This window comes from Heterocephalus glaber, unplaced genomic scaffold (assembly GCF_053883595.1).
Source record: "Heterocephalus glaber isolate CG9 unplaced genomic scaffold, H.glaber_assembly_v1.0 deba00001444, whole genome shotgun sequence".
Taxonomy (NCBI): domain Eukaryota; kingdom Metazoa; phylum Chordata; class Mammalia; order Rodentia; family Bathyergidae; genus Heterocephalus; species Heterocephalus glaber.
Genome location: NW_028258297.1, coordinates 26,434,259 through 26,451,545, shown reverse-complemented (window position 1 = coordinate 26,451,545; position 17,287 = coordinate 26,434,259). Strand labels below are relative to the sequence as shown.

General features: G+C 35.4%; 1 protein-coding gene across 3 annotated transcripts; it reads left to right on the top strand.

Annotated features, from left to right (window-relative positions):
• The first annotated feature begins 417 nt into the window (after nucleotides 1-417).
• Nucleotides 418-14,788, top strand: Clec7a (C-type lectin domain containing 7A). Of its 3 annotated transcripts, XM_004845883.3 has the most exons (6): nucleotides 435-777; nucleotides 2,951-3,049; nucleotides 4,172-4,309; nucleotides 6,770-6,921; nucleotides 8,323-8,441; nucleotides 12,858-14,788. In XM_004845883.3, the coding sequence occupies exons 1-6, from the start codon at nucleotides 684-686 to the stop codon at nucleotides 12,988-12,990; spliced, it is 735 nt and encodes a 244-aa protein (XP_004845940.1). In that variant the 5' UTR covers nucleotides 435-683; the 3' UTR covers nucleotides 12,991-14,788. The 3 variants fall into 3 exon arrangements, with proteins under 3 accessions (XP_087070232.1, XP_004845940.1, XP_004845941.1); XM_087214106.1 differs by lacking the exon at nucleotides 12,858-14,788 and having other exon boundaries at nucleotides 418-777; nucleotides 6,770-6,938; XM_004845884.3 differs by lacking the exon at nucleotides 4,172-4,309 and having other exon boundaries at nucleotides 437-777.
• The last annotated feature ends 2,499 nt before the right edge of the window (nucleotides 14,789-17,287 follow it).

Below are 17,287 nucleotides of genomic sequence, written 5' to 3'. Positions count from 1 at the left end.
TAAAATATGAGCCCAGAGCCCAGTTTGCAGGCTTCTTTGTCTTTAAGACCCTTAGGAATTTTTTTGAGTGAATTTTCTGGAAGGGAAAAAGACTTGAGTAACTTTTGTGTCCTGAAGCTACAATTTTCCTTAAAAGTACAATTTTAATATTCTGATTTTTCTTGTCTCTTTTCTACCTATCTTTATTTCTTCTTTTCTACATCAGGTCAAGTCAAATACTCATGCCAAATTCAGTTGTGAGAACAACAAAGGCAGTATAAGGCGTTACCCTATGTATTTGTTTCCCATTTAGTCTTAAGTAATGTCCTACTGTGAAGCCAGTGAAATTTCTTAGTAGTTCAGTCTCAAAAACAGGATCTAGGGGCTGGGGATTTAGCTCAGTGGTTTAGCTGCCTGCTGCACAAGGGCAAGGACCCGAGTTCGATCCCCGGTACCAAAAAAAAAAAAAAAAAAACAACAAAAAAAAAAACAGGATCTAAAGGTATAAGTAGGAAATTACTACAGCGTTTTCGTTTCCTGCTTTGGGTCTCTGCTTGGACTACTTAAGCTCAACTTGTTGAACTTCAGTAAAGCTTATCCCACATGATTTGATTCATATTCCTCTTTTCTCCACTGGCAATCATTTTAGGGAGAAAAAGGAAAGTGAACTCAAGTGGTATGTCTATTTAGAGCTCCGCAGAACAATGGAATATCCTTTAGATGTGGATGAAGATGGGTATACTAAATTAAACTTTCACTCTCGAGGTGCCACCAGAAGACCTGTGGGTTCAAAGAAAGGTATTTTTTTCTGCCTTTACCACTCTTGTTCTCATCAAGTAAAATACTAACAGAAAAGAAAGTATGATAGACTCAGGATTTGTGTGTACAGGCTTTGCAACAGTCACTGCAGATTATTTGAATATGCACTAAGTCTCTTTTCATGGAAACTATTCAGTGATTCATTACTATTATCTAAATTAATTATGCTTCATGATAGCCAATGCAATTTTTCTATAAATAGTGAATTCATCAGTAGTAAGGAGTTGGTAATATGTGTGAAGAAAGTCAAAGTTGAAATTCTTTCAACAGAGGGATTCTTTGCTTGTTTGGTAGAAAGAGTCAAGTGCAGGAGAGATATCCTCAAAATTTTAGCAAGTATATATGAAAAACAACATGAATTAGGAAATAAGAATCTGAAGACTGAGTTAGGTGTGATGGTGCATGCCAGTAATCCTAGCATTTGGGAGACTAAGGCAGGAATACCGCTATGAATTCAAGGCCAGCCTAGCTACATAGCAAGTTCAAGGCCAGCCTGAATTACACAGGGAGATCCTGTCTAAAAAAAAAAAAAATTAGAAGACTGAAACAATGGGAGATAGGCGAAAAAAGGATTTTTGTGTTAAAGATCAAAGGGTGTCAAGAAATCAGGGTTTAGAAGTTCAAGTTTGATGTGTTTTTGTAGTAAGAGATTGATTTGGATTTTTTGTTGTTGTTGATTATAAGAAGTTCTTGTTATCCAGTGAAGAGAAGCATATATATTAGATGAAAATGTCGCATTAACAAGGAGTCTTAAACACAAGTCTTAACATGAGTTTTAAACAAAATGTAAACGAGAAAGACAGAAGGACTTCAAAAGATCTTTCTCTTCACAGAATGAGTGATGTAGTCCCCACTGCAAGTCTCCCTCCTATTTGACAATTCTATGATATGCTCTGTTTATTCACAGTGAAAAACTGAGCCATGTTCTTGATATGGTAATGTTAATACAAAAATTAGTTTCTCATTATCTATACAAGAGAGATGATTCACAGGTTTTGACATCAGGATTTGGTTTCTTCTGCTTTTTGCTTCTCACATTACACAATTATTTTCCTCTTATCACCACTTATGCAATTCTTTTCTTGGGCAACTTGATTTAAGAAGAGTAGACAAAAAGGTGAAGGAAGAAGTAGTGTCTATTAGTATGTAATCAGGAAGTAATCTACAACATGCTTATAATTCTAAAGAAGGTGCTTCTACATGTGTTAGCTCACTTATTTATCACAAAAATCTCTGAGATATTACCTCAGTTTCACAAAATTAAAAAAGAGAAATAAAAAACCCCAGAAAAAATTTGTCAAGTCATTCACCAAATAAATGCAAGGGGGAAGCTTATCCTTGAGAGTCAGTGCTATTTCTCCGTATAGGAAGCTGTTTTCTCTAAGAATGAGTGGGGTTTCAGGGATCTGAGAAGCATTAAGACCAATTGACATCAAATGTGGAATTGAGTTTTTTTACTGGTACCAGGAATCGAACTCAATGCCTCTTGCTTGCCAGGCAGGTGCTGTGCCACTGAGCTACATCCTCAGCCCAAGACCTCAGCCTCTCAGGATGCTGGGATTATAGGTGTGCATTACCATGCCTGGCTTAAAAATATGTATACTTCAAGTTACTGTGTCTGTCTCTGAAAGTAGTCCTGGAAAAGTTGATGGACTCAGCTTTTTCATTGCCCCTCTATTTGCAGTTTCAGCCATCCCTGTAGTACTGTTCTATATGTAGTTTAGGTATCAACCATTAACTAGGGCGAGGACAGAGGAGTGTTGTTTTTGTCCAACCTAGGGATTCTTTTCAGGTGGCTCATGATGACACGAAACAACTTCCTGGGAAGAATGTAAGAATTTCAACCTACCTTTCCTTCCATTCTTGCCCTTATTCTATCTTATGAATTATATCTATATTGCCTACAAAAAAATGTGGAATTGAAATCAGAAAGAACAAATAACTAGGCAATGCGCTAACATTACAATTCCAGCAACTGAAGAAGAGGTATCTTGAAGGTGGGAAAAAATAGAGACCAATCCTCAATGACTAGATTATCTAGAGCTCAGCAATGAATGAATCCCTTCAGAATTTTAGCCCACTGTGTGCTTAAAGTGCTCTGTGGTCCTGATTAGCTTTTCTCAATGAATTTCTTCTCCCTCTGGCTGCTCAGGATCTCCTGTTGCATCTCCTCCTTGGAAGCTCATCGCTATGATTTTGGGAATCTTATGCCTGGTGATACTAGTGATAGCTGTGGTGCTCAGTTCCTTGGGTGAGTATTTGGGGAGATTAATAACAGCTATAGACATTTCATAAGCATTCATGTGTGCTGGGCTCACTTTCAAGGGCTTGACATGAAGGAACTAATTTATTCTGTATATTAATCTTATTTATTGAGCTGGTGCTATTAAATCCATTTCACTTAGAGGTGAGAGACTGAGGGGTCATTTTATTTAGGGTCATCTGCTGCTTACTGGTAGAACAGGATGAGAAATTTAGATAATCTGTGTAAAAAACTCATATTTCTAACTATATTTTTCTTTTCACCTCCTTAAATGTTTGGCTTCAAGAGTGGAGTTTTTGAATGATAAATTAATGGAAGGAAAACTGTGGAGCTGGAAAAAGAAATATGATATGATGCCAATGAAGTACATTTGCTAGAGGGACTATAAGCTATTTGTATGAGTCTAATGAATTATAGAAATTATTTTATATTATTTTATGCTATATTATTTTATATTATATGATCATTAGCATAAACTCTTTTTAATATACTAGGAATTGCCCAAGGCACTTGCTAAGTAGACATTTTGTGATGGATGAATGGATTTTCTTAGATTTTATATCTCCTGCAATAGTACTCAATAAAGTACTACTGAGACGTCAGAAAGTCTTCATGACATTCCTTTTTTCTTTGGTACCAGGGATTGAACTCGGGTACTTGCGCTTGAGCAGCAGGCGGCGAAACCACTGAGCTAAATCCCCGACCCAACATTCCTTTATTAAACAAATGTTTATTGTGTACTCTTTGTATTATAAATGCCAAGCAGCTTTGCAAGGAACTCTTACTTTTTTAAATAATAGAAGAAATAAAAGTAGTACTATTTCAAATCTTCATGGTTCTAATTGATTATGTTATTTGCCTCTTATCTTCCTCATTTGCTTTATCTACTTTATTTTTGTTTTTCATGACTCCTTTATAGAAGTTACTTCTTTCCATCTGTTGTCAATCTCTTTACATTTCCACCACCAATTTATCTTCTATTAATTACTAATCAAACATGTATCCCTTCATATTTCATTTAACAAATAGGCTTTAGAATTTTAGTCTTCAAACTTGGTAAAGTGACTGATTTTTCTTTTTGTCACTATTATTGTTTTCTGGTATGTAAAGCATTTTGGCGATCCAATTCAAGGAGCAACCCACTGGAGAAAGACAACTCTCTGTCAAGAAACAAAGAGCACCAAACTCAACCCACAAAATCATCTTTAGAAGAGAATGTGGTTTCTACCAAAGCTCTCAAAACCACAGGCAAGGGTAGAGTTAAAGGTGTAATGAAATCCTTCATTCAACAGGATTAATTCCTTGGTGCTAAGTCCTGGGGTAGGGGATTGAAAAGAGTATCCTTAGATCCAGTGATCATGATTCAGTATAAGAACATTCATCAGTATTATCTTAGTTTAATGTGTTTCTGTCATATATAAAGTGATTTTGTAAAACATCATGCATATGACTGAATATGTATAAGTTGGATTATTTTTTAAAGGAGTAAATTGGTTTTTTTAAATTAATTAAGTTTATTGGTACAATTTAGATATACATAATGATCACATTCATCATAGAGAATTTGTACCTGTACATGATTTATCTTGATTCTTTTTTTCCCCATTCTCCTTTAACCCTTCTTCCTCTCCTTAATTATAATGATTAAAAGCCATCTATGAAAAACCAACATCCAACATCATACTAAATTATCAAAAGCTGAAAGCTTTCACTTGAAAATTAGGAACAACAAAAAAAAGAAAATTAGGAACAAGACAAGGATGTCCACTACCACTACTCCTATTCAATAAAGTTCTGGAAACATTAGCCAGAGCAATCAGATAAGAGAAAGGAATAAAAGGAATAAAGATAGGAAAGGAAGAAGTTAAATTGTCATTATTTGCCAATGACATGATACTCTATGTAGAAGACTCCAAAAATTCCACCAAAAGATTTCTATATTTAATAACCAAATTCAGTAGTGTAGCTGGATAGAAAGTCAACACTCAAAAATTAATAGCATTCCTAGGGCCGAGGATTTAGCTCACTGGTGCCATGCCTGCCGGACAAGCAGAAGATCCTGAGTTCTATCCCCAGTACCAGAAAAAACAACAACAATAAAGAAACCAAGCAAATAACAAACTCACTGAGAGAGAAATTAGGGAAGTCACATCTTTCACAATAGCATAAAAAATGAAATACTTGGGAATCAATCTAACAAAGGAAGTAAAAGATCTTTACATGAAAACTACAGTACTCTGAAAAAGAAGATTGAAGAGGATATCAGAAAATGGAAAGACATACCTTGCTTGTGGGTAGGATGTTGGATTTTTAAAAAATCAGTAACCCATTTATGTTTCTTTCTTTCTTTTTTTTTTCCCTTTTTTGGTACCGGGGATCGAACTCAGGTCCTTGCGCTTACAAGGCAGGCGGTGAAACCACTGAGCTAAATCCCCAGCCCAGTAACCCATTTATGACTAGTTAGATTCATAGATTTACAAGAGATTATACAATTTGATGCACAGGATCAAAAAATACTCTTTCTCCTTAGGGAACTGATGTGTTTTAAATAATACAGTTAGAATAATAAATAAGACAGGAGAAAAGAAGAATGGTAGGTTTGTTAGTCACTTCTCTCTGGTTTCTGAGACAAAAATACATCAAAATTTAGAGGGGAAGCGGTTTATTTGGCTTACAGTTCATAGAGGTTTCAGTCCATAATGGGCCGATTCTAAGGGAGGGATGACAAACAGGCATCGCAGAGCAGAAACAACATGGTGCACACAAGGTTACAAAGGTAAGGGGAGAGCTTAACAGCATTTTTCTGCCCCTTTTATTTTATGCAGACTGCTGGGATTAGGGCGGTGCCAAACTAATCACTCACATGTAGTGGTTTAGCAATCACATACCCTTAACCCCAGGATCGCACATTCCAGATTCGACTACCTCTGAAGAAGAAAGTCCCACCTCATCCGCATGAGGCTTCGGGGGCATGTCAACACAAACCATAACAGTAAAGGAAAAGGAAAGAAGTAAAAAGGTTGGCAAGAACTAACGTACTGAATTAAAAACATACAAAAGAGATAGACCTAATATATTCCTGAAAACTCCGATTAAATGTGTTTAACTTTAATCACATAATTTCATTGATTTAATTACAATTTTGTATATATACACTTCTGATCACATCATAATTGCTTAAGAAAATATTTGCACTTCAATTTCTCATCTCTGGTTTCACATGTCCTCACATTTTAATTAAGTAGCTAACAATACGTAGCAGAGGTACTCTAAAATATAACCAGCTGCCTTTAGGCTTACATCTTTGGAATGCCATGACTTACAATGTGTCTCTTATCATAAAATAACTTAAGTATCATCAAATTACTGTACTAATTACCCTGAATACTGATTTTGAGTGTATTTATTTTAGGGAGTTGAAATAGAGAGAGTTCTGGGCTGAATTTGATGTAATGGAAGACAAGTCAAAAAGGAAAGGCTATTACCTGTATAAAACACTAGAATTACTCAAATAAATTTTAAATTTTAAAAGATCAAGGGGATTTAAATTAATCTGTAAAAGAATATCCTTATAGTTTGAACTGAAAATAAAATATATAATGACAACTCATGGATTATTTATTAAATGTTCACGAGATGAATAGTGCTTGCTCCAAAAGAGGGAATTAATATATGATGAACTTCATGGCTATTATCTTTTATTTCCAGGGGCCGTGCCCAGCAATTGTCCTCCTAATTGGATCGTGCATGAGAAAAGCTGTTACCTCTTGGCCATTTCATTAGATTCCTGGTATGGAAGTAAGAGAAGATGTTCCCAGCTGGGCTCTCATCTCCTGAAGATAGACACCTTAAAAGAATTCGTAAGTGTAGACTTCAGGTAGAGTATCTGAAGTGTAGACTCTGGTCTTGTATTGACTAGTAAAATAGAGGAGATTCCAGGTAATATAGTTCTCCCTAAGAGAAAATTATTTTCAGTGTTCTCCATAACTGCAATATTGGCAAATATTAAACATTTCAAGGGCATAATATATTTAATGAATATAATTAATTAAAAATAATAATATTTCACTTTAAAGCCTTTCATATACACTCCATATTTACTACAATAATAAGGCTTCTATTAATTGTTGTTGATTTTTTTTTTTTTTTGGTACTGGGGATCGAACTCAGGACCTTGTGCTTGCGAGGCAGGCACCAGAACCACTGAGCTAAATCCCCGGCCATCATATGATTTGTATTTTAATTTTTAAATTTGGAGGAATAAAATGGAAAAATTTCTCCTTTGTCATCAGAATTATGAAGGAAAACAATAGCAGTGATGATATAAATTTATAAATCATTTGTACTTTCAAGATACTGGGAAAAGCAAAAGGTTTAAAAGGTAAACTTGCTATTACTGGATTTACATAAAAATTTGTTTAAAAAAGCAAAAGTTGTTAAAAATTAAATATTGATTACTCACCAATAATATAAGAGTATAGAGATATCCCTATGATCATAAGAAATTTTTCAGAAAAAATGGGACTTACGATACCTCATGAATGAAAGGTAGACCTCTGATAAACTATGGAAAGGAAACATATAATATGAAACACTTCGTATTATAAATCTGAACTAATTTGTTACTTCTACATCTACATTCACTGCTCTCCAGTTTTTGTTTCTGTAATGTCATACCAAATATTTGCAGTTCACACTAATGTTAATGAAAGTGAATATTTGGCAAAGGCAGATATTTGGCAGATTTCTAGAAATCTGAGTGGCCTTTAGACAAGCCTATAGTTACATTACATCATCTTAAATTGGACAACAATTCAAATGTCTTCATTGAAATCCAGGTTATTTATAAAACATGTGTAAGACTAAATTAATTTTAAGGTGCTAACCAATTCAGAAAGGCATTTCTGGGAAAGGTTAGCATTAATTTATATTTTTAATGTGAATTAAATAGTGGCCTATCAACCACAAAATCTACCCAGAGACCCTATCATCTTTGGATTTTGTTGGGTACATTGAATAGTGGCAGCACATGGATATTATAAGTCTTTTTATAATTGATATTATCAATCTATGCTTTGCGGGAAAATTAAATGACAATGACATTCAATTACTTTTTAGTGCTCTCTAGGTTATTTTCAGTTTACACATGCATTGTTCACCAAGGTATACAGTCAGTTGTCTTTTTTTTTCTTTTTCTATGTCTATGATAACATTTCTCATTCTCTCTCTCTGATGTGTATTTGTATTTTGTTTCACTACAGGATTTTATAGTAGAACAAATGTCTTCCTATGCTATTCATTCTTTCTGGATTGGGCTTTCTCGCAATCAGACTGAGGAATTATGGCTCTGGGATGATGGATCAACTTTCTCTTATAACTTGTAAGTACCTGCAAAGACAAAACTTTCTCAGAGAGATAAAAGCACGACATGTGGTTAAGAACCTGATTTGCTGACCAAATGAGAAAAAGGGAAAGAAAGACTCAGGGATGAGAGGTGGTGGGTGGGGTGGAGAAGAGGGTGAAAGAGGACAATAGAGTTGAAGGATAGTCATTAGTACTATTGACTTGGGCATCGCTTTGGCTGTCGTCCAGGGGGCATCTGGAATTTGTTTCAAATTTTTCAAAGCAGAAGCAGACTCAGTGTAGCCCAGGGGATTAAGAACATGGGCTTCGGCCCACTCACTGTGTGACACTGAGCAAGTCATTTTACTTCTCTTGAGTCTCACTTTCTGTACCCATAAATGAGAATGTAAAGAGTACCTACCACTTAGAATTAGGAGATAAAAAGTGTAAAAGTAAAATCATTAGCATGGTGTCTTACACATAATGTGTGAAGCTATTATCATTAAGCTAAAAACAATATCTCTCATTGTATAAAGTTTTCAAAACATATTCACATTTGTAATGATCATGAGTTTATCCTCATTGTGTGTTGAAGTCTTTCTCACTGAAATTGTCATTTGTTTTCTTGTTACTATCCAGAGAATATAAAATTATAAACTCCTTTGAAGTTCCTATCATTGATGTGTATGCCAGCATGTGTGTGTATCTATTTCTTTTTTCTCCTTAATTTCAATAGGCATATAGTTCAATTTAATTAATCCCCTTCAATAAAACCCCACAACTTCTGACTTTGCTGATTTTTTTTTTATCATTTCTTTCATTACTTTGGTTCTCATCTTTATTACTTCCTTTCATCTAATTTTTGTGTGTGTTCAATTTGCTATTCTTTAACTTCTTGTGTTGGATGCTTGATTCGTGAACTTCAGGCTTTCTTTTCCCACAGTTAAGACTATATAATTTTAATATATTTTCATTCTTATTAAGTTTAAAATAATTTCTGATTTTCATTATAATTACAAGGTAATCTCTGTGATCAAAGAACATACTGCATTTGACAGTATTTCTGTCATTTTATGTATTTTCTTCTACCACACAAGAGAATTGTTCTGTAAACATTTTATATGATATATTGAAACTATATTATTAGGAACATGTAGATTTAGAATTGTTTCCCCATTCAGTGTTACATTTTCTTTCTTTTTTTGGGAACTGATTTAATGCTTTTTATTAAATTTTACTTTCTTCTCTTTATTTGAAGTTCTTTTGCTAATTATGTAGTAGCTTCTTTGGTAATCATAGCATATATTTTTCACTTATCAAAGTCTATTTTTTTTGTATTTCAAAGCCTAATATCAACTGGAGTTATTGTTTTTCCTGATCAATGTAAAATTCTTAGAACATTCCGTTTAGCCCCTCCCCAGTTCTTTTGTTATTATATATGTGTATTTTAAGGCTATTAAATACACCATTTTCACAGTTTAAAATCTGTACATTGTATGTCTTACGATGGCCTTTTGTGATCACTGTAGAAGAACTGAAGTTGAGCTCTGTCATTAGCATTTGCTTCTGCCAAACAGGGGCCACATATAACTGCAGCTACTCTAAATTAAATGCCCCACGTGGATTCTTGTAGAGTTTAAAGAAGAACTCTCTGAATATTAGTTTGTCATCCCAGCTTCTCAAGGGACTTACATTTTTCTTTCCATCTTCACTTGGTAGCAAGACTGAGGGATCAACATTTCCTTATTCTTTTCTGTTCTGCAGTTTTATTTTTCATTTACTCCTGCAATAAAATAATCCTTGATTTTTACATTCTGCAGTGTCTTATATTCCTCATCTTGGACAAATTTCATTTCACAGAATTAGACTGAATCACTGGTACACTTTGTAATTGGTGTCCTCTTTGATTCAACAAAATATAGCTTCCCTGGAGATATATAGCTCTGTGTGTGTGTGTGTGTGTGTGTGTGTGTGTGTGTGTGTCTATGCAATGTTCATTTACATCTGCTCACACATTTTTTTATTGTTCCTTATTACTTCCTAACTTTTCTACCTTACATTTCAAGTCATTTGTCTTAAATTTGAAGAACATGCTTTAGTATTTCTTCTAGAGAACATCTATTGCAGTTGGATTATTTGTGTTGGCACACACCTTTAATCCCTGCACTCTGGGAGGCTGAGTAGGAGGATTGCAAGTTCAAGCCCAGCCTATGAAAATTAGTGACTTGAGTGAGACCTTGTCTCAAAAAGTTGTGGGTTTTTTTTGTTGTTTTTTCAAGGTGGGGTATGTGGCTCAGTGTGAAGGCCCTGGGTTCAATCCTTAGTACCACAACAAACAAACAAACAAACAAAATATATGTCAATTTAACTTTTGTAGAAAACATTTTCAGTGAGTTTAGGATTAGAGGCTTGTATGTTCTTGTCTCAGCTATTTGAAGATGCTATCCTACTCTTGTCTGGTTTTTACTGATTTTGAAAAATCCTGTTTGAAGCTAATATATGTTTAAAATTTGATATTTTTTCTCAGTTTCAGAAAATTCTCAACCATACTTGGTTCAAATTTTGCTTCTTCACTAAATCTTTTCTTCTGGAATTCCAGTTACATTCATTATAGACTCATTTACTCATCTGTTGCTTTTGATTTCTCTTGTATTTTTCATTCTCTTCTCTTTTTATTTTGATCTTTGATTTTACTTCTCATATATCTTGTGATACACCTGTTTTTCTTCCTCACTGGATAATTTTCTCTTAACATTCTCCATTAATTTTTTAATATTTTGAGTGATTTTTTTAGTTCTGTAATTTTAGCTGTTTTTCCCATACCTACCCTAACATCATTTATAATTCCCATTTTTCTTCCTATACTCTCAATATTGCTTTTTAACTCCTAGAATATCCTAAAACTTTCATACATATGTCTGACAATTATTTCTGTTATATTTTCTCCTATCCTTCATCCATATTGGTTTGTTTTCTTTTATATCTGATTATTTCTACTATCTGTTGAGCATTGTATCTTAAAATACCAGTAGAATTCATTGGAAGTTCATGGAGTAGCTTGGCATTTTCTCCTGGCAGGTACTTTTTAGTGTGAAAAGTACAAAATACAATCACTAAGAATGATCATATTTGATCATTAACACCATTTAACTACTACTAACTCAAACAAAGTGAATTTTAACCATCTACAAGACCTCCTTCCTATTTTTCTGTAGTTTAGTTATCTTGAATTGCCTTTGCTGTACTATTAAATGTGCAAGTAGGGAATTCTATATAACCACAAGTGTAGGCTTAAATTAACATTTTGATATTGTGTTGGTCAGCTGTCGTAAAATACCTGACATCCACAACTACAGTTCGTGGTCAGTTGACCCCAAGGCAGAAACATCATGATACAAAGTGTGGTAGAACAAAGCTGCTTACTTCATGGCAGTCAGGAAACAGAGATTGGAGGAGAATCAGAGAGAAAGGTGCCAGAGACCAGATATAGGGCCCAAGTCACAGCGCTGTGATATGCCCAGATGCACCCGGAATGTTTCACTAATTCCCTAGGTAGCTCTCAAACCCAAACAGTTGGCAATCAAATTAACTGCCAAAAATATATTATTAATTCTTGGTTTCCTGGGTGATAGTAGTTTAATCTAGCTACTTGAATGTCAGGGAAAATATTTAGAGCCCTCTGATCAGAGTTCTCCATAAGGCCTGGATCAAAGTACTTGATCTTAGTCTTAGTCACTTCTAAAGTAGATTCTCTCAATTTTCCCAACCTCAGGATCAAGAACAGATAGATATCCAAAGTGAGGCGTTCCAGATTGTAATTTTTGCACAGGGGCTCAGTGACATTCTTTGAGCCTAATTAATGTGACTCCTCTAGGAGACTAAAAGGAAATAGAACAGGACCATGCTTCCATTTACCCATAGTAATAATTATTATAAATTTCAATCAGGTACTATAATAAAATTCTGCCTTCAGGATGCATTAAAACATACAAGATTGTTTGTCCTGCCTTTAAATGGTCTTGACATCTCAGATTCTTCCTTTAGTTCTAGATTCCCTTCAGCATTAACTCTTCTATTTGGTTGACTCATTAAGTATACCCAGTAGTAATTTCACTAAACTATTGCTTGATTTGATAAATAAACATCTAAGTAATAGACTGAAGGTAAATTAACAACTTTTGATAGAATATTCGATGGGTTTTCTTCTCTGCCAGGGGTTTAATTTAATTTTATGCAAGTAATGGTATTTCCTGGAAAATACTGAGTCATGTTTCTGCCTCAATTATGGCGTCAATTCTATTAGCACTTGTGAATCAATACAATCTAACTTCAGATTCCTTTTCCACTAATATAGACACTTCAAAATTCTTTTCACTGATAGTTTTATTTTAGTTCTGTGTAACGAGTGTTCCTTCTGTTGTTCTAATTACATCATTGTACTTTGTTTTACCAGGTTTCAAATCAGTAGCACAGCTACCCAGGAAAACACAGCTCACAACTGTGTATGGATTCATGTGGGAAATGCTTATGACCAACCCTGTAATATTCCCTCCTTCAGTATGTGTGAGAGGCTGCTGTCAGGGTGAAGAGATGGAGGAGAAAATTATTTGAGATCATAAGGATGACAAAACAACAACAACAAAAAGAGTGGTATTTGAGGTCAATGAAAGTAAGGAAATGAAAGTGTTGACAGTTTAGCAAACTTTAATCTTAGCTGAGAAACAGGATGAAGGGCTGTGATTTCTTGTCAACTGCATGGGGAAGTTAATATTGTTACAGTGAATAGAATCCTAGATGTGGAGTTTAGGGGACCCAAGCTTGGGTTTTTGTTTTAAGATTGACTTAATATTTTCCAGGAATAAGCCACAAGGCCTTGGTGCTTCAAGGGAATCTTAATTTCTGGCTCTTTCAGAATCATTTCTTGTTCTCAGAAAGTGCCCCTGGAGTACATACTATGTGTTTTGGGATTTGTTCTTCAACTTCCAACATAACAGACATGGGTAGAAGATAAAAAGCACGGTGATACCTTGGTGCACAAATGCTTTTAAATGTTTAGCAAAATTTTGTTTTTGTTTGTAAACTCTGCATCGGCTGATTAACATGACTGTGTCCATCTTTCCTGCATGAACATAACATAGCCATCTTTTCTAGAACCATAGAACAAATTAAGTCCATGAATGGAGGTACCACTGTACTTCTGAATTACTAAATAAAGAAATGAGAAAAAAATCTTTACTACAATCAGTTATTATTTTCATCTATGTTATCACAATTATGATTATCATCAAAAAGTAGCAACTCCAAAAGTACCAACTTAGTTTTTTTTCAACTAAATAATTCAGATAGTATGACTGTACATCTCTAATAGAATCCTGTATAATGTAAATTATTGGAAAGTTGCTCTTATGGGAAACCTTTCTCCTTTTGAAATAGTATAAATAAAAATAAGATCTGAAAATGATTTAAAATGTGAACAAGCTCATTGGCAGGAGTGTCAGTATTTTGGAATATAAAACATATTTTGCAATTTTCACCTATTCTTTAGTAATTACTGTAAAAAAAAAAGCACTATTGGAATATAACTATATTTCTTTATATGCTGATTTGTCTCATGTTCTTTTAAACTCTCCCATTGGTTCTAGTACAGATAACAAAATTGGGGCTGGGAGACCACTCCCTTCCACCCACTTGAATTTGGGGCAACGCTCCAGGGCCAATGCTCCTTCCATTGTTCTAAGAGAAGCTGAAATAAAATAACAAAGACCAAGGAAATCTCTAAGATCTAGGCCAGAGAACATGCATGTTAGAACTCATGGCTTGACCTTCAGTAACCTTTTTCCCACTTGAACTTCCTTAAAGACTCACAGATATGGACTGCATGTCATGTATATAATTTAATCAGTATGAATCTGGACATGCACACATGTTGAATGCCCCTGAAAATGACTCAGTATCCTGTCAATCAATCCTGTCAATCTTATCCACAAATCTGATGACAGACATTTGGCCTTGGGTATATATCTTTTAAAATCCGAATTCCCAGTTTATCTGTGTGCTGGGCTTTTTGTTTCCATGTCATCCCAACACCACTTTTCTGATCATGCCTGTCTTAGCACATGTTCCCATTCTCTTCAATAAATTTAGCTACATTTTCTTTTACCAGTGGATGTATACTTTGGTATACTTTGTATTCTTTGCTAGCTGTATACAAGAGCTTGGAATCTATCTGTTGGATCCACCATATGGTATCAGTACTATTAATATTGGACTGTGGGGATTTCTGTATTTTTGAGAGGCAGTTGTATAACTTTCTTGTGTTTGTTAATATGTGTAAAGAAATTATGCCAAAATTACGAATTGTTCACTATAAAATGGTTAATTTTATGTTGTGTTGGTTTTACTTCAATGTAAAGAAAATGCTTTTTAAAGAACCTTTGGCCTCTGATAGATCTCCCACCACCTCAGCAGCTATTATGTATAGTAGCTGTCCTCTTCCTATGGTGCCTTGCCCCTTCCCCTGTGTGATGTCACGTCAAGATGGTTGCTCCCACCAAAGAACAAACCCTTCTTCCCAGCATGCCCCTGTTCCCACCTAGAGAGTAACCTAATACTCGCTCACCTCCTACCACCTAGTGACATCACCGGCTCCTCCATTCCCTAGTCACTACCTCACTCAACCCCACCTCAGCCCCTACAAACCCCACCCCAGTCTCTATAAAAGACTCTCCCTGCCCCAGCCATATTGCTTTTTTCTCTCCTTTGTTCAGAGACAGCCCGGCAGGTCTATTCCCCTAATAAAGGCTTGTTGTGGCCTGGTCTGGTCTTGGTCTTCAGCCCTTTTACCTGACATTTCTGGTGCCGTGACTCGGATGGTAGATGGTCCATTAATGGACGATCCCCCGCAGGACGGGGTTGATTGACCTTTTGGACCCTCCGGGGCTTTCTACCTTTGCCATTGCTGACGCTACACATCCACACCGGTCACCAATGTCTGGGTGAGTAGGGAGTTCAGCCTCCCTCTCGTCAGGTTTTCTGTCTCCTTCTCTCCCCCTCTGGGGACTTCTCAGAAATCCAAGCACTTGGTCAGAGAAACCCCCACAGCCTCTGGGCCCAGGACCGTGCCCCTGGGAGACGTCCCATCGGCCCGCCTCCTCTCATTCTCTCCCTCTGGGAGACTCACTCGGAGATTGTCGAAGGAGACAAGGACGCTTCTCCCCTTTGCCTTTCTCCCCAGGGGCTGCCTCCTCCTCACCCGCTCTAATCAGGGGGCCCAACAATCCAAACCCTGCCCCTCAATGCCTCCAGGCTGCCTTCTGGCACAACTCAAACCCCTCGGATTGTTGGAACCAGACTTTAAGCCAAAAAGACTCGTTTTCTATTGTAATCAGGTTTGGCCTCAGTATAAATTAGATAATGGGTTTCCATGCCCCCAAAATGGCACTTTCAATTTTAACATACTGTGTGATTTGCACAACTTCGGTCAACACAATGGCAAATGGTCAGAAATCCCCTACATACAAGCCTTTTCTACCTATGCTCTTAACCCTCCCTCTGTCAAACCTGTTCTCCTTCTCAAGTACTCCTAGCCTGAGCCTATCACTCACTGCTCATACCTCCCCCACTTTATAACTCTGTTGATAGGAAAAAGTTTTAAAGTTTAATAGATTAGCTATTAAAGTAGTTGTGGAAACAAACTAGGTAGTGTATCCCTTTAAAAACTTGCCTTAGCCCATTGCTTCTGCTGTTCAAAGTGAAGGTTATATAGCTTCTTTGATTTGTAGCTCCACTATAGATAACATCCTAACTAAAGAATGAAGTGAAAATCCTTGAACAAACTTGTGATATATGTGCCTTAACTGTCATGTGTTTAGGGCTGTAATCAGTGACAGAAACCACCTGTGTCTAACCATTAAACAGGAATTAGAACTTTATTTACTTAACAAAGACCACTAGGCATGAGATAATGATGGACAAAAGTATAAAATGTTTATAGTGAGTCGGAGACAAAATATTTAAAAAGCTATAAGTAAAAGATATATTTTTGATATAAAAGGATTTTATATGTTTGTCTTATTAGCAGGACAAGACCAAAAGGCCTAAGTACATCAAGAAGGTGTGCGAAAGTGATTTATAAAGTAAATATATATGTTTACTTGTTGGTTTCAAGTTTGTTATAAAAGGTTTACAGGAATAGAGGTTTCATTCCTTCTGATTTTAATTCTACAAGAGATCTCTGTTAATTGACTTACAAAAAGTTTTAAATAGTCTTATTTATAATTATAAACCTAAAATTATAAAGAGATTATAATTCCATTGGGCTAATATATTTGAGTGCACTCTAGTTTTAGAAATTATCTTATATCTTTGTTTTTTGTCCAATCCTACAGCTGTCTTGTTTATAGATAAAGGTTATTAAGTTCAAGGCATGCTCCCCTTGGTGAACAAAGGAGCAGCCGCATGGAAATATTTTCCAGTCTTTGTTCACTAGGGGGACCTCAACAGTTTTCATCTTACAACAGACTGACCCGATAGTTTTCATAGCCTTATAAAAGACTTACAGGAATAAATATTATTTAAATATATTATTATACTGTTTATATCAATTGTCATCAAAGGGATAAATTCTAAATATGTTATTATGGTGTGCTTACACTGGTCATTTTCAAAGGACTAAATATCCTATAAAAAACAACAATAACAAGGTTTTATTTTTTCTAGTGTACTAAATGTATTTGTACTTTCTGACTGTACAGGTTTTCTAATATTTGTTTATGATAATAACCTCTTTTTGATTCAGGTATTTGCCTTTTCATACACTCTAGCTATTTATGATAACAGATACATACATGGGCTATTTTCTTTAGATGGTATCTTATCAAAAGA